This window comes from Callithrix jacchus, chromosome 5 (genome assembly GCF_049354715.1).
Source record: "Callithrix jacchus isolate 240 chromosome 5, calJac240_pri, whole genome shotgun sequence".
NCBI classification, from domain to species: domain Eukaryota; kingdom Metazoa; phylum Chordata; class Mammalia; order Primates; family Cebidae; genus Callithrix; species Callithrix jacchus.
The window spans coordinates 104,107,742-104,129,956 of record NC_133506.1 but is presented as its reverse complement, the minus strand read 5'-3'; the positions used below and the strand labels follow the sequence as shown (position 1 = coordinate 104,129,956).

The following is a 22,215-nucleotide window of genomic DNA, read 5'->3' as shown; positions in this document are numbered from 1 at the left end:
CTAATTTTTGTATTTTTAGCAGAGACAGGATTTTGCCATGTTGCTCAGGCTGGTCTCGAACTCCTGGGCTCAAGCTATCCTCCTGCCTTGGCCTCCCACAGTGGGGGGATTTTAAGCATGAGCCACAGCACTGCCTAAACCCTTCTAAAAAGAGTGACCAAGGATGGAAAATAATACTTTAAAAGTAAAATCCGGCCGGGCGCGGTGGCTCAAGCCTGTAATCCCAGCACTTTGGGAGGCCGAGGCGAGTGGATCACGAGGTCAAGAGATTGAGACCATCCTGGTCAACATAGTGAAACCCCGTCTCTACTAAAAATACAAAAACTTAGCTGGGCACGGTGGTGCGTGCCTGTAGTCCCAGCTACTCAGGAGGCTGAGGCAGGAGAATTGCCTAAACCCAGGAGGCGGAGGTTGCGGTGAGCCGAGATCTCGCCATTGCACTCCAGCCTGGGTAACAAGAGCGAAACTCCGTCTCAAATAAATAAATAAATAAATAAAAGTAAAATCCATTGGTAATTTTGATTAATCGTTATCTACCTGAGTTTGTCAGTAGTTATCCAAAACAAATAGGTAAAATAAAGGTATAATCTCACTTTATGATTACACAGTAGATTAATATTATGATTTCTTTTATAACCAGACTACCTTGCAGTCCAGTTTTTTTCCTAAAATGTAATCTTAAGTATTTTCAGTTTTGTTGGAATTCCTATGTTAACTACTGCTTTCAAGCTCTACATCCTCCTGTTTGTTTTGTAGTTTAACAGCATCAACAAACAGAGATTTGGAGATTACCATAATGTCATTCTCATGATTTCTTTGTCTTAATTTGAAGTTTGCAAAACTATTTCTTCCATTTGAAAGTACCTTTAAATGTCTTAAACTTTAATCTCTATTCTTTTACCTATGATTCTTTTTCCTACCTATCGATCCTAATTAATTTCTTAAGAAGCCTAGATGTACATGTAGAGAAGCTAGTTAATGTACTCCTTGCTCAAGGGGTCCTTTTACATTCTTAATGCTGCCTGGTGCATATATGTGCCCCTCAGTGATAGTGAAATTGCATTAATGGACCTGTTAGATTTCACTGATACGTTTTAAGATTTATTTGATTAGAAGATACTTGTTGGCTCATTGTTCCACCTAGAACAAAATCTACCTGAACTCTAATTTCCGTGAAATGACTTCTTATTTCTAGCTTCTTTTTATTCTAGTTCATAAAAGAGTTCCTTCACAAAAGAAGTTTTTATACTTATAATAAAGCAACTTTAGATGTGACTGCCTTTAAATAATTTTATGTGGGTGACATATTTGAAAGATATTTTAGGATTTTAGGCATTTATTTGGTATCTTTGCTTTTACAATCTTTCATAATACTGTAAACATTTTACTTACAAATGTTTTGAATAGTTTGAAGTGCTAAGTCTGATTATGGTTCTAGTGGAAGGATCTAAAGTAGCACTATATTTTAAGCCTGATTATGGTTCTAGGTGAAAGATCTAAAGTAGCAAAGGCCAGGAAAACTTTCTGTAGTGAAAGAAGTTGTTCTGTATCTGTGGACTTTCAGCCAAGGAACTGAATTTTCTAAGATTTCATTTAAATACATTAGCATTTAAATAGATCCATGTGGCTAGTAAGCTACCCTGTTAGATAACACAGGTCTAGAGGTATGATTTTCTTTTCTTTCTTTCTTTCTTTCTTTCTTTTTTTTTTGAGACAACTCGCTCTGTCGCCCAGGCTGGAGTGCAGTGGCATAATCTTGGCTCACTGCAGTTTCCACCTCCTAGGTTCAAGCTATTCTCCTGCCTCAGCCTCCCGAGTAGCTGGAACTATAGGCGCCAGCCACCACGCCCAGTTAATTTTTGCATTTTTAGTAGAGACAGGGTTTCACTATGTTGGCCAGGCTGGTCTCGAACTACTGACCTCTGGTGATCCACCCACCTCAGCCTCCCAAAGTGCTGGGATTACAGATGTGAGGTATGATTTTCAATACAAATTAGATTCAGTCTTGGGACACATGTTTATTATAATATGCTTTTCTACTTTGGAAGAGTTAAGGATAGCAAATTAAAGCAAACTATGTTCTTACAGTATAGGTAAGAGAAAAAATTTACATCAATTATACTGTTATTGGTCTTGATAAATGTAGTTGTGAATAGATATGACTCTTTCATGCTTTAGTGTCACAAAGGTTGAAATTACTTGGTTATGTCTTAATACCAAGAAATCTTATAATACATAATTTTTATGAGTGGGTTTATGTGTTTCTTTATAATTAATCTGATGAAGATTCTTTGTTGTTCAAGCTGCATGATTATATAATCATCTTTATAAAAATATAATTTACCATTTTTAATTAAATGTCTAGGATGTAAAATTGTAGAAATACAAAAGGAGTGGAAAGAAAATAAATTATCCATTGTTCTCCTCTCAGCTGGGTACAGTGGCTTACATTTGTAATCCTAGCACTTTGGGAGGCCAAGGCAGAAGGACTGCTTAAAGCCAGGAATTTGAGACCATCCTGGGCAGCACAGCAAGACCTTATCTCTACCAAGACCAAGAACAATTAGCTGGGCATGGTAGCCTCACACCTGTAGTCCCAGCTACTCGGGAGGCTGAGGTGGGAGGATGCCCTTTAGCCCAGGAGTTTGAGGCTGCAGTGAGCTATGTTTATGCAACTATACCTCAGCCTGGGTGACAGAGTGAGACCCTTTCTAAACAAACAAATTAATTAAATTAAAATAATACGGAAAACAAAAGGACACAAAGTCCTTCTTCCCATTGAGAGGAATACATGAAAATAGTAACTTCTTTTTTTTTAAGACGGAGTTTCACTGTTGTTACCCAGACTGGAGTGCAATGGCACGATCTCGGCTCATCCCAACCTCCGCCTCCTGGGTTCAAGCGATTCTCCTGCCTCGGCCTCCTGACTAACTGTGACTACAGGCGCACACCAGCATGCCCAGCTAGTTTTTGTATTTTTAGTAGAGACGGGGTTTCACCTTGTTGACCAGGATGGTCTCAATCTCTTGACCTCATGATCCACCCGCCTCGGCCTCCCAAAGTGCTGGGATTATAGGTGTGAGCCACTGCACCCGGCCGAAAATAGTAACATTTGAACCCATTTATCTAACCTTTTGATGATCACTCTTCTGTATAAGTATATATAATTTGAACCCTTTCTCTGGAAATTTTATCATTGGACATTGCTTCTGAGATTTACTTTCTAGACCATTCATTTTTTCTATCTCAGTTTCATGTAATTTCCTCTTGAGTTTTGGAGGTATTAATTTTACAGAAGCAATCTAAATTTACTGGTAAAGACATTTTAGAAATGTGTACAAGATAATGAGGAACAGTATCTCTAACTTAAAATAAATTTGGTTTAAAGTTTGGTGGTGGCTTATGCATCTAATCCCAGCACTTTAGGAGGCCAAGATGGGAAGATCACTTGAGCCTGGGAGTTGGAGACCTGCCTGGGCAACATGGAGAAACCCTGTCTCTACAAAAAATAAAAAAAATTAGTTGGGTGTGGTGGCATGCGCCTGTAGTCCCAGCTGTTTGGGGGGCTGAGGTGAGAAGATCACTTGAGCCAAAGGGGTCAAGGTTGCATTGAGCTAAGATCACTCCAGTGCACTCCAGCCTGGGTGACAAGGCGAGACCTTATCTCAAAAAAATAAAAAAGTTTAGTAGTAGCTTATAAGAATTTGAGATAGAAAATATTTGGCCAGGTGCAGTGGCTCATGCCTGTAATCCCAACACTTTGGGAGGCCAAGGCGGGTGAATCACTTGCAGTCAGGAGTTTTAGACCAGCCTGGCCAACTTGGTGAAACCTCATCTATACTAAAACTGCAAAAATTAGCTGGGTGTGGTGGTGTATCCCTGTATTCCCAGCTACTTGGGAGGCTGAGGCAGGAGAATCTCTTGGACCTGGGAACTAGAGCTTGCAATGAGCTGAGATCACACCACTGCATTCTGGTCTGGGTGACAGACTGAGACTGTGTCTCAAGAAAAAAAAAAAGTTATTTGAATTTATGAGAGTATAACAGATTGTAAATTCGGTGAATCTTTTCTGTGATTTTTAGCTAAGTTTAATGTCCTTTGATAAAATTGAGAGATTTAATAGTGAATGACAAAATTAAAAAGATATGTTCTGGTTTGATATATTGATGGCATACCATTTAAAAGACTTAGTGACCAAGAGGTTGTTCACACTATAGGGTGAAATGGAATGGGGATTCAGAATTTGAACAGGGAAAGGAAGACATCTTAAGAGGAGAGAAGATGGTCACAAAGACAGGATGTTGGTTACATAGGAGGAATTTATCAAATAGGAAAATATATTGAGAGCCAGGTGTGGTGGCTCATGCTATAATCCCAGCACTTTGGGAGGCTGAGACGGGCAGATCACCTGAGGTCAGGAGTTCAACACCAGCCTGGTCAACATGGTGAAACACTGTATCTACTAAAAAAAAAAAAACTGGACAGGCATGGTGGCGCATGCCTGTAGTCCCAGCTCAGGAGGCTGAGGAGAATTGCTTGAACCTGGGAGGTGCAGGTTGCAGTGAGCTGAGATTGTGCCACTGCACTCCAGCCTGGGCAACAGAGCGAGACTCTGTCTCTAAATAAATAAATAAATAAATATGTATGTATGTATGTATTATATACACACAAACAGACATATATATATATATATATAAAGGATAATGAGAGCAGGGTTTCTCATTGTTAGAGAAGGACTTTACAAATATGCAAGGAGAAAGCTAGAATAAACACTATGGTTTTGGATTCGAATTTGAGATATTGTAATGGATTTATTGTTTTTAAATAAAAATATTTACAGCATGTATTTGTACACATAGGTGTATAAATTATATACCTGTATATATTCCCAACTCTGTTCATTGAGCATGTCTGAGAGCAGTGACACCCAAGTAGCAGTAAGCACACCTAGCACAACAGCCCTTTGGAGAAATGATTGATCCAGGGTCTGGGCTAGGGAAAATACAAAATGAGGCTAGGACGTCTGAGTGTACCAGAAAGCAAGAAAGTAACCAAGGAATAATGGGGTGTGTCCAAAAGACACAAGCCAGCTTAAAAAGGTTTCTACTGCTCAAATATGAGACAATTTGAACATTGAAATAAATGATAGATTATAACTTATTAAATAAAAATCTGTGACTCTATACAATAAATAAATAAAAGAATAAAATTGAAAGTTTTATGAGAAGCAGAATATTGATGTAGAGTCAGAGTACCATCTTACAAAATGCTTAATAATTACAAAGGAGAAAAGAAAAACTTTATCATGTAGAAGACTGGCAGACATGGGCCTTAAGTGATCAAAGTGAATGCCCTCAGTAACAGAACTTCTCAAAGTCATGTGACACCTCATAGGATACAGTAAGCAAATTATAGCATTACCTCTGTGATATTCCTGCCAAAAGTGTTTAGCCTAACTCTAATAATAGGAAATGTCAGAAAAACTCAAACTGAGGGACATTCAAGAGTCCCATATATCTCAGTATCTTCAGAGAACTAGTTCCAGAACCCCAACAGATAACAAAATGTGCAGATACTTAAGGCTCATATAAAATGGCGTAATTGCTGCATATAACCTGTACATATCCTCCCAAATACTTTAAATAATCTCTGGATTACTTATAATACCTAATACAATATAAATGCCATGTAAGTAGTTGTCTTAAAAACTTGTATCTTTATTGTTGTATTGTTATTTTTATTATTTTTTCCCAAGCATTTTCTGTCTGTGGTTGAAATATTTCAGTTGGTTGGTTCAGTCTGTGGATGCAGAACCCACAGATTCAGAAGGGTGACTGTACTTCAATTTGTCAAAGTCATGACTTCAATTTTTTGTGTGTATGACTTCAATTTTTACCTTAAGAAACTAAAAATGGCCATACTGCCCAAAGTAATTTATAGATTCAATGCTATCCCCATCAAGCTACCTATGACCCTCTTCACAAAACTGGAAAAAAAACCACCTTAAACTTCATATGGAACCAAAAGAGAGCTCACATAGCTGAACAATCCTAAGCTGACTTCAAACTGTACTACAAGGCTACAGTAATCAAAACAGCATGGTACTGGTACCAAAACAGAGATATAGACCACTGGAACAGAACAGAGGCCTCAGAGGCAATGACATGCATCTACAACCATCTGATCTTGAACTCCTGACCTCAGGTGATCCACCCACCTTGGCCTCCCAAAGTGCTAGGATTACAGGCATGAGCCACCACGCCCGGCTACAACCATCTGATCTTTGACAAACCTGATAAAAACAAGCAATGGGGAAAGGATTCCCTGTTTAATAAATGGTGTTGGGATAACTGAGTAGCCATGTGCAGAAAACAGAAACTGGACCCCTTCCTGACACCTTACACTAAAATTAACTCTGGATGGATTAAAGACTTAAACATAAGACCTAACACCATAAAAACTCTAAAAGAAAACCCAGGCAAAACCATTCAGGACATAGGCATGGGCAAGGACTTCATGAGTAAAACACCAAAAGCATTGGCAACAAAAGCCAAAATAGACAAATGGGATCTAATTAAACTCCAGAGCTTCTGTACAGCAAAAGAAACAATCATTAGAGTGAACCGGCAACCAACAGATTGGGAAAAAATTTTGCAATTTACCTATCTGACAAAGGGCTAATATCCAGAATCTACAAAGAATGAAAACAGATTTAAAGGAAAAAAACCCATTCAAAAGTAGGCAAAGAACATGAACAGACATTTTCTTTTTTTTTTTTTTTTTTTTTTTTGAGACTGAGTTTCGCTCTTGTTACCCAGGCTGGAGTGCAATGGCGCTATCGGCTCAACGCAACCTCCGCCTCCTGGGTTCAGGCAGTTCTCCTGCCTCAGCCTCCTGAGTAGCTGGGATTACAGGCATGAGCCACCACGCCCAGCTAATTTTTTGTATTTTTAGTAGAGACGGGGTTTCACCATGTTGACCAGGATGGTCTCGATCTCTTGACCTCGTGATCCACCCCTCGTCCTCCCAAAGTGCTGGGATTACAGGTGTGAGCCACCACGCCCGGCCCGAACAGACACTTTCAAAAGAAGACATATATGAGGCCAACAAACATGAAAAAATGCTCATCATCACTGGTCCTTAGAGAGATGCAAATCAAAACCACATTGAGATCCCATCTCATACCAGTTAGAATGGCGATCATTAAAAAATCTGGAAAAGAAAAAATCTGGAAACAACAGATGCTGGAGAGGATGTGAAGAAATAGGAACATTTTTACACTGTTGGTGGGAGTATAAATTAGTTCAACCATTGTGGAAGATAGTGTGGTGATTCTTCAAGGACCTAAAAATAGAAATTCCGTTTGACCCAGCAATCCCATTACTGGGTATATATCCAAAGGATCATAAATCGTTCTGTTTAAAGACACATGCACACAAATGTTCATTGTGGCACTGTTCACAATAGCAAAGACTTGGAACCAACCCAAATGCCCATCAATGATAGACTAGACAAGGAAAATGTGGCACATATACACCATAGAATACTATGCAGCCATAAAAAACAATGAGTTTGTGTCCTTTGTAGGGACATTGGTGAATCTGGAAACCATCATTTTCAGGAAAATGACACAAGAGCAGAAAATCAAACACCACGTGTTCTCACTCATAGTCGAGTGTTGAACAGTGAGAACACATGGACACAGGGACACAGGGAGGGGATCTTCACACACTGGGGTCTGTTGGGGGGATTAGGGGAGGGACAGTAGGGGGTGAGAAGGTTGGGGAGGGATAACATGGGGAGAAATGCCAGATACAGGTGACGGGGGGATGGAGGCAGCAAACCACATTGCCATGTATGTACCTATGCAATAATCCTGCATGATCTGCACATGTACCCCAGAATCTAGTACAATAAAATACATACATATATATATATATAAAATATAAACTAAAACAGAGTAAAGTCAACACAAAATAAGCAGAAGGTAGAGGATAATAAAGATCAAAGCAGAAATCTGTTGAATAGAAAACTGAGAAACAATGGAGAAAATCAATGAAACCAAAAACTAAGAATCTGAGATCAAAAAAATTGTTAAACCTCTAGCCAGACTAATCACCAAAAAAAGAGAGAAGTCATAAATTTTCAATATCAGGAGTAAGAGATGATAATCACTACAGATTTTACAGACGTTAAAAGAGTAATAGGGAAATATGAACAATTTTATGTCTATAAGTTTGACAACTTGGATACAGTGAACACATTCCTTGAAGACTGCCAATGCTCAAAGCTCACTATTGCTACTCAGGATATTACTGGGATACTTGAATGAAACTTGAACGTAGTTTGGGGATTAGATGATAGTCATCTACCACTATTAAACGGCCTGATCTAATGGATATACTGTGGTTCCTTAGGAAAATGTTCTTCTTTATAGGAAATACACATTCACGTATATATTAAGGATGGTGAGGCATCAGGTTAGCAATTTATTTTCAATTGATTCACCTGAAAAAGTTTTTTGAGGTGGGGTGGGGTGGTGACTGATGCCTGTAATCTCAGCACTTTGGGAGACCAAGTTGGGAGGATTGCTTGAGCTCAAGAGTTCAAGACTATCTTGGGCAACATGGTGAAACCCCCATTTCTACAGAAAATACAAAAATTAATTGGGCATGGTGGTGCACACCTGTGGACGGTGGTGCCCCCAAGTGGGCCCCGCTACTTGGGAGGCTTAGGTGGGAGGATTGCTTGAGCATAGGAAGTCAAGCTGCAGTGAGCTGAGATTGTGCCACTGCACTGCATCCTGGGTGACAGAGCAAGACCCTGTCTCAGAAAAGAAAAAGAAAAAAGCTCTTTGAACTCTACTTGCAGTTTTTTGGGTAAGTTTAAGACTGTTTCAAAATATAAAATCATTTTTTAAAAAAAGTCATGACTTTTTTTGAGTACCCCTAGCACATATTTTAACAGGAATGCTTTTTTTTTACAGCGGAAAGGAAGCCTCCTTTATTTAATATGAATGCAATGAGTGCCTTATATCACATAGCCCAAAATGAATCCCCTACACTACAGTCTAATGAATGGTGAGTATTGTTGAGATATATATTGCTCAATGTTGAATAAATAAAATGCTTTTTCATAATCTGTTATTAAAATGATTTAATTTCAATTAGGTAAAATGTATCACCTTATAAGATATTAAAATAGGTTATTTTATCCTTTTAAATATTATATTTATCCTTTGTCATGTCTCCATTTCATAGCATATGTGTAACAGTTCAGAAAAGGATGAATGATGTCACATGAATGCAGAAAGTATTCATTTTCATAAGAATTTATATTTCACTTTTCCTTTAAATTTAGGAATACATAATCCTAATTAATACATTTAAGCATCAATATTTTATAACTAAAATATATGTATTATTACAACCTATAGTGATATTTGATTGGAGGGTGGTTTATAATTTATATGATATAAAAATATAGGTAAAATTATTTGACTTTATCAAAATTACCAGGTAATTAAAATTTTTGGGATCACTCTAATTATAATATTTGTTACTCATTTTTATCTGATATTCCTTCTAGGGTTTTTTTGATTTGATGAAATGCAGTTTATTTATGTAAAGAGGTTTATAGACAACAGATTCACAATTTTAGAAAACTAGTATTTCTATCAACAGTAGAAAATTAATTCCTCAGGTGTATCTAGCATTTGATAAATTCTAGGGGAATGTCTAGCATATTTAATAAATACTTTGAAATTCACAGATATATAAATTAGGGGTACTAAATTATTTAAAGATTAGATAATTATGACATATTGACATGAGTCTTTGCCACTTAAGAATGTGCCATATGGCTGGGCGCAGCGGCTCATGCCTATAATCCCAGCTCTTTGGGAGGCTGAGGTGGGTGGATCACAAGGTCAAAAGATCGAGACCATCCTGGTCAACATGGTGAAACCCCGTCTCTATTAAAAATACAAAAATTAGCTGGGCATGGTGGTGCATGCCTGTAGTCCTAGCTACTTGGGAGGCTGAGGCAGGAGAATTGCTTGAACCCAGGAGGTGGAGGTTGCAGTGAGCTGAGATCGTACCATTGCACTCCAGCCTGGGTAACAAAAGCAAAACTCCGTCTTAAAAAAAAAGAATATGCCATATAACTCTATTAAACGAATAATGCTAACATTCTGTGCCAAAATATTCTTTCTCTATAACTCTACTTTGTTTTTAGAATTATACAGAATGAATCTTTTGACACTGAGTTTAGCATTATGGTATGCTTTAGTACATTTTGCACTGCTATAAAACAGAATATCAGAGGCCAGGTAATTTGTAAAGAACAGACATTTATTTCTCACTTTCTGGAGGCTGGGAAGTCCAGGACGATGGCACTGGCAGATTAGGCCCTGGTCCTCCTGCTTCCAAGATAGTGCCTTTAACTCTGCATCCTTTGGAGGGGAGAAGCATTGTGTCCTCACATGACAAAGAGCAGGAGAGAGAGAACCCTCTCCCACAAGTCCTTTTTATAGCAGCATTAATCCACTCATGACCTGAACAATTCCCATTAGGCCCCACCTCCCAACACTGTTGCATTGGAGATTAAGTTTCAGTTTTAGTTTTGGAGTAACCATAGCTTTTACATACAAGTAATAAATATATTGAACACAGACTGTGTTTGAAACTTGGGAATTGATAAAATAATTTTTGCCTACAAGGAACTTAAAATCTTATTTGAATATTAGAGACAAACATTGACGGAGTCATTATTTACTGCCTTACTCATTGAACTCTTGTCAATAACACTATATAATAATGTGTTACAGACTTCTAATGTTTTTAAAAATACCTTTTTTTTTTTTTGGAGACTGAGTTTTGCTCATGTGCAGTGGTGCAATCTTGGCTCACTACAACCTCTGCCTCCCGAGTTCAAGTGATTTTCCTACCTCAGCCTCCCGAGTAGCTGGGATTACAGGAGCCCTCAATGACACCTGGCTAATTTTGTATTTTTAGTAGAGACGGGGTTTTCTCCACGTTGATCAGGCTGATCTCCAACTCCTGACCTCCAGTAATCTACCCGCCTCAGCCTCCCAAAGTGCATCTGGCTCTTAAAAATATCTTAATTGGTTTTCTAGGTTTAATGGAAGCCTTATCCATTTGCTAGGTATAAAAATGCTCTCTCCAGAGCAGATAGAGTGATATTCTGAAGCATGCTATATAGAAGACGATCCAAGGGGCAAATAAACAGCTTATAAGAAAGTTTATTATAAGAGGTCTTATAATAAGAGCTTATTATAAGAAAGCCTTAGCAAAAAGGATAAGAAAAGGGAAATGGAAAGAATGTTATCTTGGATTTGAATGCAAAAATAAAAAGTAGATAGGCTTCCCTCATTTTGCCTCAATGTAGTATGAGTTGTGATATGTAAATATATAGGAGTAGGATTTTAAAGTTATTTGTGTGAGTTTATCTTTAGAAAATGGTAACCATTCATTGGTTGCTTTCCATAGATTTTCATAGACTTATATGAAACTATATAGTCTCTGCTTTTTTTTTTTTTTAATAATTTCCTTTCCATTTCCCCTCCCACCAGTAGGCACTTGCCTTGATTTGTGGATGTATTTTTAAAGGAAATAGCAATATGTTCACTTGATACTTTCCTTTACAATAGGTCTGATTATTTTCGAAACTTTGTAGATTCTTGCCTCCAGAAAATCCCTCAAGATCGTCCTACATCAGAGGAACTTTTAAAGGTCAGTTCTATTATAGTTTATTTTAAGACAAGGTCTCACTTTGTCACCCAGGCTGGAGTGCAGTGGCACAATCACGACTCCTGCAGCCTTGACCACCAGGTTCAAGCTATCCTCCCACCTCAGCCTCCCAAGTAGCTGGGACTACAGACACTCACCACTATACCTGGCTAATTTTTGTGTTTGTGGTAGAAACAGGGTTTTGCCACATTGCTGAAGCTGGTATCGAACTCCTGGGCTCACGTGATCCACCTGCCTCAGCCTCTCCTTGCTGGGATTACAGGTGTGAGCCATCAGTTCTATTATACTTTAAATTTGTTCTTACCCCTAAGAAATGATTGTAAAGAATGTGTTTTATTATATGATTCTGAATTAAGTAACTCTACTAGTTTTTACTGAAATACTAGTTTTTTGTACTGTTGTTTCTGGGAACTTTTCTTAGATACTAAATTTTTTTTTCTTTTTTATAGATACTAAATTAAAAAATTTTTTTTCAAATTGATTAGCTGCCTTTTTTTTTTTGAGATGGAGTTTCACGGTTGTTACCCAGACTGGAGTGCAATGGCACGATCTTGGCTCACCGTGACCTCCGTCTTCTGGGTTCAAGCAATTCTCCTGCCTCAGCCTCCCAAGTAGCTGAGACTACTGGTGCACACCACCAGGCCCAGCTAATTTTTGTATTTTTAGTAGAGACAGGGTTTTACCTTGTTGACCAGGATGGTCTCGATCTCTTGACCTCGTGATCCACCCGCCTCGGCCTCCCAAAGTGCTGGGATTACAGGCGTGAGCCACCGCACCTGGCCTGATAAGCTGCTTTTATCGTGTCTAAATATATAGCTAAGTATTCAAATAGCTAAATACTTATATGTGCAAGAATATGTTCATGAGTTATAAATTTTAATTCATGTGGAATAGTGTCTTATTTCAAAGTTGATAAAACATAGTTTAACTTTTTGCTTGATTTTGTTTTTTGAGACAGAGTCTCGCTTTGTCACCCAGGCTGGAGTGCAGTGGCACAATCTCAGCTCACTGCAACCTCCAATTCCCTGGTTCAAGCGATTCTCCTGCCTTAGCCTCCCGAATAGTTGAGACTACAGGTGCCTGCTACCCTGCCCAGCTAATTATTGTATTTTTAGTAGAGACTGGGTTTCACCATATTGGCCAGGCTGGTCTCAAACTCCTAACCTTGTGATCTGCCCACCTTGGGCATCCCAAAATGCTGGGATTATAGGTGTGAGCCACCATGCCCAGGCTTTTGCTTAATTTTTAGATCTGCAACACTTAATATATTGATCTGTCCAATATTAATATAATATGAAAGAAAGATATATAACATGAATGTATTTACATTACATGTGGGAGAAGAGGAGCTTGGAAATAATACTTCTGTTTCCTTATTTGGAAATACATTTTTCTAACTTAGCAATGAAATATTTTAAAAATATGTGAGTTCTATTCAGTTTTCAGCAGGCTTGGTTAACTAATTTAAATACATGATTTGTGTATGCTTTCTGGTCTTAAAAAATTATTTCATTTGAGGGTTGTCTTATTAATAGCAACAGTAATATTGTTGACTTTATTACAGTTCTTAAAATATCTACATTAGGCAATGATAAGTAGGGTTTGACTCTATCTTTTTGGGACCCCAAGGACTCTTTAATCTTTCACTATAAGATTTAAGTAGACTGGCTGGGCAAGGTGGCTCACACCCATTATCTCAGCACTTTGGGAGGCCGAGGTACAGGTTGATCACAAGGTTAGGAGTTGGAGACCGAGAACAGCCTGGCCAAGATGGTGAAACCCCGTCTCTACTAAAAATACAAAAAATTAGCTGGGCACAGTGGTGTGTGCCTGTAATCCCAGCTACTCGGGAGGCTGAGGCAAGAGAATTGCCTGAACCCAGGAGGCGGAGGTTGCGGTGAGCCGAGATCGCGCCATTGCACTCCAGCCTGGGTAACAAGAGCGAAACTCCGTCTCAAAAAAAAAAAATTAGTTGGGCATAGTGGCATGCACCTGTAATCTCAGCTACTCACGAGGCTGAGGCAGAAGAATCGCTTGAACTGGAGGCAGAGGTTGCAGTGAGCCAAGGTCGTGCCACTGCACTCCAGCCTGGGTGACAGAGTGAGACTCCATCTCAAAAAAAAAAGAAAAGAAAGAAAGAAAGAGATTAAGTAAACTATATTTACACGCATGTCTTAGAATTTCAAGCAAGTTCAGTTTATTTTCACTGACACATCAGTTAAAGCCACAAATTAATTTGAAAGGATCACATATATATTCAGCAGTATTATTTGCACCTGCAGTGTATAGAAAAGCTGTGTAAAATTTCAGTAATGGTTGAGAAATCCCAGGCAGTAAGCTTACTCGTCATTTCAGAAATGAAAGCCTGAATAAATAGGCACTCATAGTAGCTAGCAGAATCATTAATACAGCTAGGAATTATGTTGGTTAAAAAAAAAATAAGCAGCCAGGCACGGTGCCTCACACCTGTAATCCCAGCACTTTGAGAGGCCGATGCGGGCGGGTCACGATGTCAGGAGTTCAAGACCAGCCTGGCCAACATGGTGAAACCCTGTCTCTACTTAAAAAAAAAATTAGCCAGGCATGGTGGTATGTGCTTGTAGTACCAACTACTCAGGAGGCAGAGGTTGCAGTGAGCTGAGATCGTGCCACTGCACTCCAGCCTGGGCGACAGAGTAAGACTCTGTCTCAAAAAAAAAAAAGCAAAATCTAACAAACAGTGAAACATAGAAATATAAGATTTTATGTTTTTGGATAAGACAATATTGTAAATAGTACGTCAGGCACGGTGGCCCATGCCTGTAACCCCAACTCTTTGGGAGGCTGAGATGGGCGAATCACTGGAGGCCAGCAGTTTGAGATCAGCCTGAACAACATGGCGAAACCCTATCTATACTAAAAATAGAAAAATTAGCCGATTTTTGTATTTTTAGTATACAAAATGTGGCGGTGTACACCTGTAGTCCCAACTACTCAGGAGGCTTAGGCACAAAAATCGCTTGAACCCTTGGAAGCAGAGGTTGCAGTGAGCCAAGATCACGCCACTGCACCCCAGCCTGGGCAATAGAATGAGATTCTGTCTCCAAAAAAAAAAAAAAAAAAAAAAAAGGAAAGAAAGAGGAAGATAATATTGTAAATAGTGGTATGCACCAAACTAAGGAAAAATGAAGAATGTAACTGGCTTCTTACGTTTGTCAAATATAAGGAAAAGAAGCCTTTCTAACTCACGTAGTAGAAACCCAGCCCACCAGAATTTGGTGATTAGATCCTAAGTCTGCATATATTAATAGTATTCATTTGCCTGGCCCCTAATGTGTATTATCACAGCCCTATTTGAAATGATAGGAAATATTTGTAATGAGCTTCTTATCCTTTTGCCTAATTACATTTCTGTTGCAGTCCATCATAAAGAAAAAAATTAATAAAAAATTTTTAATGTATGAAGGTATTTATCATGTAATTAAAAATTGGAAATAGCTGCCCCAAATTAGAGGAATGTTTAAATAATTTGGTCACAAATATTTGATATTCTACAGGCATTATGTTTATAAGTTTAATAATTATTAATTTTTTGTTTTGGAGACAGAGTCTTGCTCTGTCACCTAGGCTGGAGTGCAGTTACATGATCTCAGCTCACTGCAACCTCCATCTCCTGGGTTCAAGTGATTCTCATGCCTCAGCCTTCTGAGTAGCTAGGATAACAGGCCCACACCTCCATGCCCTGCTAATTTTTTATGTTTTTAGGGTTTCACTATATTGGCCAGGTTGGTCTTGAACTCCTGATCTCAAGTGATCTGCCTGCCTTGGCCTTCCAAGGTGCTGTGATTACAGGTATGAGCCACTGCGCCCAGCTAAAATAATAATACTTATGACTGTGAAAATGGAATAAAATATTGTATAGAGGCTGGGGTCAGTGGTTCATGCCTGTAATCCCAGTGCTTTGGGAGGCCAAGGTGGGAGGGTCACTTGAGGCCAGGAGTTTAAGACCAGCCTGGGCAACATAGCAAGACCCTGTCTCTACTACCCCCACCAAAAGAAGAAATATTAGCTGGAAATGGTGGTGGATACCTGTACTCATAGCTGCTTGAGAGGCTGAGGTGGGAGGATTGCTTGAGTCCAGAAGTTTAAGGTTACAGTGGGCTATGATTCATAGTTACAACTCTTTGCATAAAGAAGAAATAAATTTGAGCTAACAAAGAAGATAAAAGTTGTCTAAGAATTCAAAGATATCTCATGGAACTCAAGGGATGGCAGAATATGTCTTTCTGGAATATACATGCTAACTATGTATCTACAAAACAAATTTTATACATAGAAAATTTCTGAAAAGAGAAATTTTACAGTGTAATAATGATCATCATAATGGTGGAATTGTTTTTTCTACTTTTTGTATTTGATAAGGTTAAATTATATTAAATGCTAGGTTATAAACAGCAGTAATAATTTAATGGCTTTTAATCCCTGTTAGTATTTTATGAAGAATATTGTTCATGCAGCATATAAAGGAACCTATAATACCTAGGTTCACCTTTAATAATTCACCATCACCAAATACATAACTGTTGAAACCTAATATGACTTAGAACTGAACATGTTTTTTGTATGAAATCATCATTAAAAGCTTTGATTGGGCTTAATTCTTAGTATTTAGACCCTTCAATTTATTTATTTATTCATTTTTTTGAGATATAGCCCAGGCTAGAGTGCATGCAGTGGCATGATCTCGGCTCACTGTAACCTCTGCTTCCCAGGTCCCGGTTCAAGTAATTCTCCTGCCTCAGCCTCCCAAGTAGCTGGGATTACTGGCACGCACCACCATGCCCAGCTAATTTTTATATTTTTAGTAGAAATGGGGTTTCACCATGTTGGTCAGGCTGGTCTTGAACTCTTCTTGACCTCGTAATCCACCCGCCTCAGCTTCTGAAAGTGCTGGGATTACAGGCGTGAGCTACCGTGCCCCGCCAACCATTCGATTACTTTAACTCTGCATTTTTAGTTAGCTGGGCATGGTGGCACGTGCCTGTAATCCCAGCTACTTGGGAGGCTGAGGCAGGAGAATTGCCTGAACCCAGGAGGCAGAGATTGCGGTGAGCCAAGATTGTGCCATTGCACTCCAGCCTGGGTAACAAGAGTGAAACTCTGTCTCAAAAAAAAAAAAAAGAAAAAAATATTATGTTCCATTTTTATAAAATGTACAGTAGTAGTTACGCACAGAGTACATGTATGTAAGTTATAATTTTATAAATAGAAGAAATTTAACAGAATTATTTAGCTATAGATTATATGCATTATCTATCATAGGGTATTATCTCTAGGGTCTGAGAAGGAGTACATTGGCATTAATTGAAGAAAAAAAGAAAATCAGCCTTTTACCTTCTACCCTATTTAGCACATGTTTGTTCTTCGGGAGCGCCCTGAAACCGTGTTAATAGATCTCATTCAGAGGACAAAGGATGCAGTAAGAGAGCTGGACAATCTGCAGTATCGAAAGATGAAAAAACTGCTTTTCCAGGAGGCACATAATGGACCAGCAGTAGAAGCACAGGAAGAAGAAGAGGTAATAGATAAAAAATGACTCCAATGTTGAGTTTTCTCTATTGGTTTCTTTCCTTATGCAGCTTGCCCTGCCATAATATACCTTATATACCAAGAGTTCCCAGGTTGTACTTTCTTAACACTGGTCCTATAAAATCCCAGTTGCGGGGGGGAAAGGTGCTTTTTTCTTGGAGAAATAAGAAAAATTTAAAAAAATTTTGTTTAAACTCATTTTAATCATGTTAGATTGCATATTTTAAATCCAACCCCTTTATGCTACACATTGTCATAGTGAAGGTTCTTTATTAAAGAAACCTGTTCACCTTTGTTTAATCTAGTCCTTCTCTAATTTCTTGGCCACTGAACCCCCCCCTTTTTTTTTTTTCAAGACGGAGTTTTGCTCTTGTAGCCCAGGCTGAAGTGCAATGACGTGATCTCAGCTCACTGCAACCTCTGCCTCCCAGGTTCAAGCAATTCTCATGCCTCAACCTCCCGATTAGCTGGGATTACAGGCACACACCACCATACCTAGCTAATGTTTTGTTTTGTTGTGGGGTTTTTTTGTATTTTTAGTAGAGATGGGGTTTCACCACGTGGCAAAGCCAGTCTTGAACTCCTGACCTCTTGTGGTCCACCCACCTTAGCCTCCCACTGTGCCCCGCCTGAACCCTTTTTGGACTGATTGTCCAGTTCCATGTGATGTGCTTTTGGAAGTTCTTGAAATTACAGAACTGAAGGTTGGATGTACTCTCTCAGAAGTCATGAGAAAGTTACTAGGCATTCTACTGTGTCACCAAGGAAACTTGGTTTCATTCTATCTACACTGGTTTTGTTTGTTTGTTTTTTTAAGATAGGGTTTTGCTTTGTAGCCCAGTTTGGAGGTGGCACGATCTCGGCTCACTGCAACCTCCACCTCCTAGGTTCAAGTCATTTTCTTCCTTCAGCCTCCTGAGTAGCTGGGACTACAGGCATGTGCCACCACACCCAAGTAATTTTTTTTTATTTTTAGTAGACACAAGGTTTCACTATGTTGGCCAGGCTGTTTTTGAACTCCTGGCCTCAAGTGATCTGTCTGCCTCAGCCTCCCAAAGTGCTGGGATTACAAGTGTGAGCCACTGTACCCAGCCTACACTGTTCTAAAATACTGATTTTACAGATGAGGAAAGCATGGCTGAGAATTATTAAGGTGCTCACTGTAGATAGAGGAACATGGGTTCAAATTTATACTTCTTTTACTTTCAAGGCCAAGTTCTTTCTGTGTTACCTCTTAGGGAGAATGGAAATGCAGATTTGCTATAGAAGTGTTAAAAAAAAAAAAAGAAGTGTTACAAACTTCCTTGTGAAGAAATACACATATAAAGTATATTGTGTGTAAAGCTATTTTTTTCTCTAAATATTTTGTTTCTTCTTTGCCCCTGTCAGAATTCCAAAAATTTTATTCTTTTCTTTTGCTTTCCATTGAGAGAGACCACTTTGCATTCTGAAACCATGAACAATAGTTTCTTTCTTTTTTTTTAAATATCACTAAATAATTAATGAATAGTCAAATATAAGACTTTCTAAACTTACAATTTTTGGTTTGGGGATTTTTTTTAGTTCTTAATGATAGTCACTAGAAAAATTTAGATTATTTCAGATATGTGAAATACTTTAATAAAGTTGTGAAATGAATAAAATTCTATGTAGTTAAATCATTAACAACATCTCTGTTAGGCTAGGGATATAAGAAATGTCCCTATTTATATATATGTCTGTATTTTATTAAATTCTGCATATCTTATAGAATTCTGGTATGGTAAGACTACTGTAATGTTGGTGCCCAGATATTATAGGCTGCCTGTTTTCTTATGATTGTCATTTGAAATAATATAATGTGTAATTGTTAATTTACAGAAGAATAGGTAGAAATAAATGTTAAATTATTTGGTGGTAAAAAGATAATTTAAAGTCCCCCCAAAACCTATTGGAATGCAAGAAAAAATAATGAAAGACAAGAAAGGTAATTTAGAACTATGTTTTCAGGAATCAAGAAGAATCTACTTGTAAAAGGCCGATTTAATAAGGAAGAATAACAACTACAATGGGGTTTTTAGTATTTTTTTTTTAATGCTCCTTATGGAGCAGGGCTGCTGCATAGGCAGTATGCCCAAAATAACCAGTACTTTTTCTTTTTAAAGGAGGATTTGTATTAACCAAAAATTATTGAGAAATGAGCAGGATCTCTATATATACCCCATGAGATATATTGTAGAAATGGTTATAAAACAATTCAAGCAATTGAGAGAAAATACTATACTTTGAAAATCACCCAAAACTGGTCAGCTGACTTTGTTATAGACAATTCGTTGAGTTTTTTGTTATTTACTTGTTGGTCAGTTTTGTTTTTCAATAAACTAATAGTTGATAAACTTTCTGGTCTTGGAAAATAAAAGGAATTTCTCATGATAGACGAACTTTCTAATGAGACTCTGTGCCAAATGGTGTGCTAGGTGCTTATAATCAAGAATTCAGAAGACATATAAATATTTTAACTGAATCTGAATCTTCTTTTCTCTTAGGAACAAGATCATGGTGTTGGCCGGACAGGAACAGTGAATAGTGTTGGAAGTAATCAGTCTATTCCCAGTATGTCCATCAGTGCCAGCAGCCAAAGCAGTAGTGTTAACAGTCTTCCAGATGTCTCAGATGACAAGAGTGAGCTAGACATGATGGAGGGAGACCACACAGTGATGTCTAACAGTTCTGTTATCCACTTAAAACCTGTGAGTATTTGGATTTCTATGAAAAAAATTCATTGTTGGTAAACTGTTTTCTTCATGTGTTAGTTTTAAGAGAAGGAAGAAGGAAGAAAAGGAAGTTTCCATAAGTTTGGAACATAGCTAGATGCCTATAATCCCAGCACTTTGGGAGGCCAAGGGGGTTGGATCAGTTGAGGCCAGGAGTTTGAGACCAACCTGGCCAACATGGTGAAAACCTTTCTCTACTAAAAATACAAAAATTAGCTAGGCGTGATGGTACATGCCTGTACTCCCAGCCACTTGGGAGGTTGAGGTGGGAGAATCACTTTAACCTGGGAGGTGGAGGTTGCAGTGAGCCAAGATCTCACCACTGCAGTCCAGCCTGGGAGACAGAGTGAGATCCTGTCTCAAAAAAAAAAAAGAAGTTTGGAACTTTTTTTTTAATGGAAATAACCTTGGTAACTCCTATCCTGTTATCTCCATTTGGAAAATTAATGTTTTCAGAATAAAAAAAGAATGTGGAATTATTTCAAAATATTAGAAGAAAAGATATAAAAATTTCAAATATATTATTTGATGTCATTTACATGGAAAATAAAATACTAAAAAATAGAAAGGATTCACATGAAATTCATGATAATGGTTGCCTTTAGGGAGTGAGAAATGGTTGGGACGAGTGATGATCAAAAGTGACTTTTATGTTATCCATATGTTTATATTTTTTTTTTTTTTTTTTGAGATAGAGTCTCACTCTGTTACCCAGGCTGGAGAGCAGTGGCCGCGGTCTTGGCTCACTGCATCCTCCGCCTCTCAGGTTCAAGTGATCTTCCTGGCTCAGCCTCGCAGGTAGCTGGAATTACAGGCATGTACCACTCTGACTGGCTAATTTTTGTATTCTTAGTAGAGATGAGGTTTCACCCTGTTGGCCAGGCTGGTTTTGAACTCCTGACCTCAAGTAATTTGCCCACCTCAGCCTCCCAAAGTGCTGGGATTACAGGTGTGAGCCACCTTGCCAAGATGTTTATATCTTAAAAATAAAGCTGAATGTAATGGTAGAAAATATGGTTCTGGGTTTAGGGAATGTGGCTATTTACTGCATTATTCTTTACCTTTTTGAGTATAAAATTTTAAATTTTCTGAAAAATATTGGAAAGTCAGGTAACTCCTTTTAACAATTAATAGGAATGCTAAGGCTGGGAGTGGAGACCTACCCTTGTAATTCCAGCACTTTGGGAAGTTGAGGCGGGCAGATTGATTGAGGCTGGAATTGGAGGCCAGCCTGGGCAACGTGGTGAAACCCTGTCTCTACAAAAAATTTAAAAATTAGCTCAGCATGGTGGGGCATGCTTCTAATCCCAGCTACTAAGGAGGCTAAGGTGGGAGGATCACTTGAACCCAGGAGTTAGATGTTGCAGTGAGCCAAGATTGCACTACTGCACCTCAGCCTAGGTGACAGAGTCAGACTATATCTCAGAAAACAAACAAAAATAGGAATGCTTCCTTTTTTCACTTTACTGCTTGCATTATTATCTGAAAGTAGTAGGTAATTCCATCACTTTGGCAGGCCAAGATGGGTGGATCACAAGGTGAAGAGATCGAGACCATCCTGACCAACATGGTGAAACCCCGTCTCTACTAAAAAACACAAAAAGTTAGCTGGGCGTGGTGGTGTGCACTTATAGTCCCAGCTACTTGGGAGGCTAAGGCAGAAGAATCACTTGAACCAGGAAGCAGAGGTTGCAGTGAGCCCAGATCCCGCCACTACACTCAGCCTGGTGACAGAGCGAGACTCCACCTCAAAAAAAAAATAGCCAGGTTTGGCATATGCCTGTGGCCCCAGCTACTGAAGAGGCTGAGTACTGGAGTCCCAGTGAGTAGTGGAGGATCAGTTGAGCCCTGGAGATCAAGACTGCGGTGAGCCTTGATCCTACCACTGCACTGCAGTCTGGGCAACAAAATGAGGCCCTGTCTCAAAAAAAAAAAAGTTTATTTCCATAATTAATTGGTTGCTACTTAACTAATGTTCTTTCTCTTCAGCTAACAAATTGAGTTCAAGGAAAGATATCAGTCCTTAAGTTTTTTACAAGTGTTTTTGTTTTTGCTTATTTTGGACAGATGGCAAAAGTATCATAAAGGTAGCTCCATTGCTTCCAAAACCAAAGAGCCTTTCA

General features: G+C 38.6%; 1 protein-coding gene across 4 annotated transcripts in view; it reads left to right on the top strand.

Moving 5' to 3' along the window:
- The window catches only part of TAOK1 (TAO kinase 1), a 168,749-nt gene that overhangs the window by 100,067 nt on the left and 46,467 nt on the right, over nt 1–22,215 (top strand). For all 4 annotated transcript variants that reach the window (XM_035303282.3, XM_054257062.2, XM_054257064.2 and 1 more), the window contains 4 exons: nt 8,987–9,080; nt 11,672–11,753; nt 17,161–17,328; nt 19,865–20,068. In XM_035303282.3, the coding sequence (XP_035159173.1) occupies nt 8,987–9,080; nt 11,672–11,753; nt 17,161–17,328; nt 19,865–20,068 (548 nt within the window). The remainder of the gene's footprint in view (nt 1–8,986; nt 9,081–11,671; nt 11,754–17,160; nt 17,329–19,864; nt 20,069–22,215) is intronic.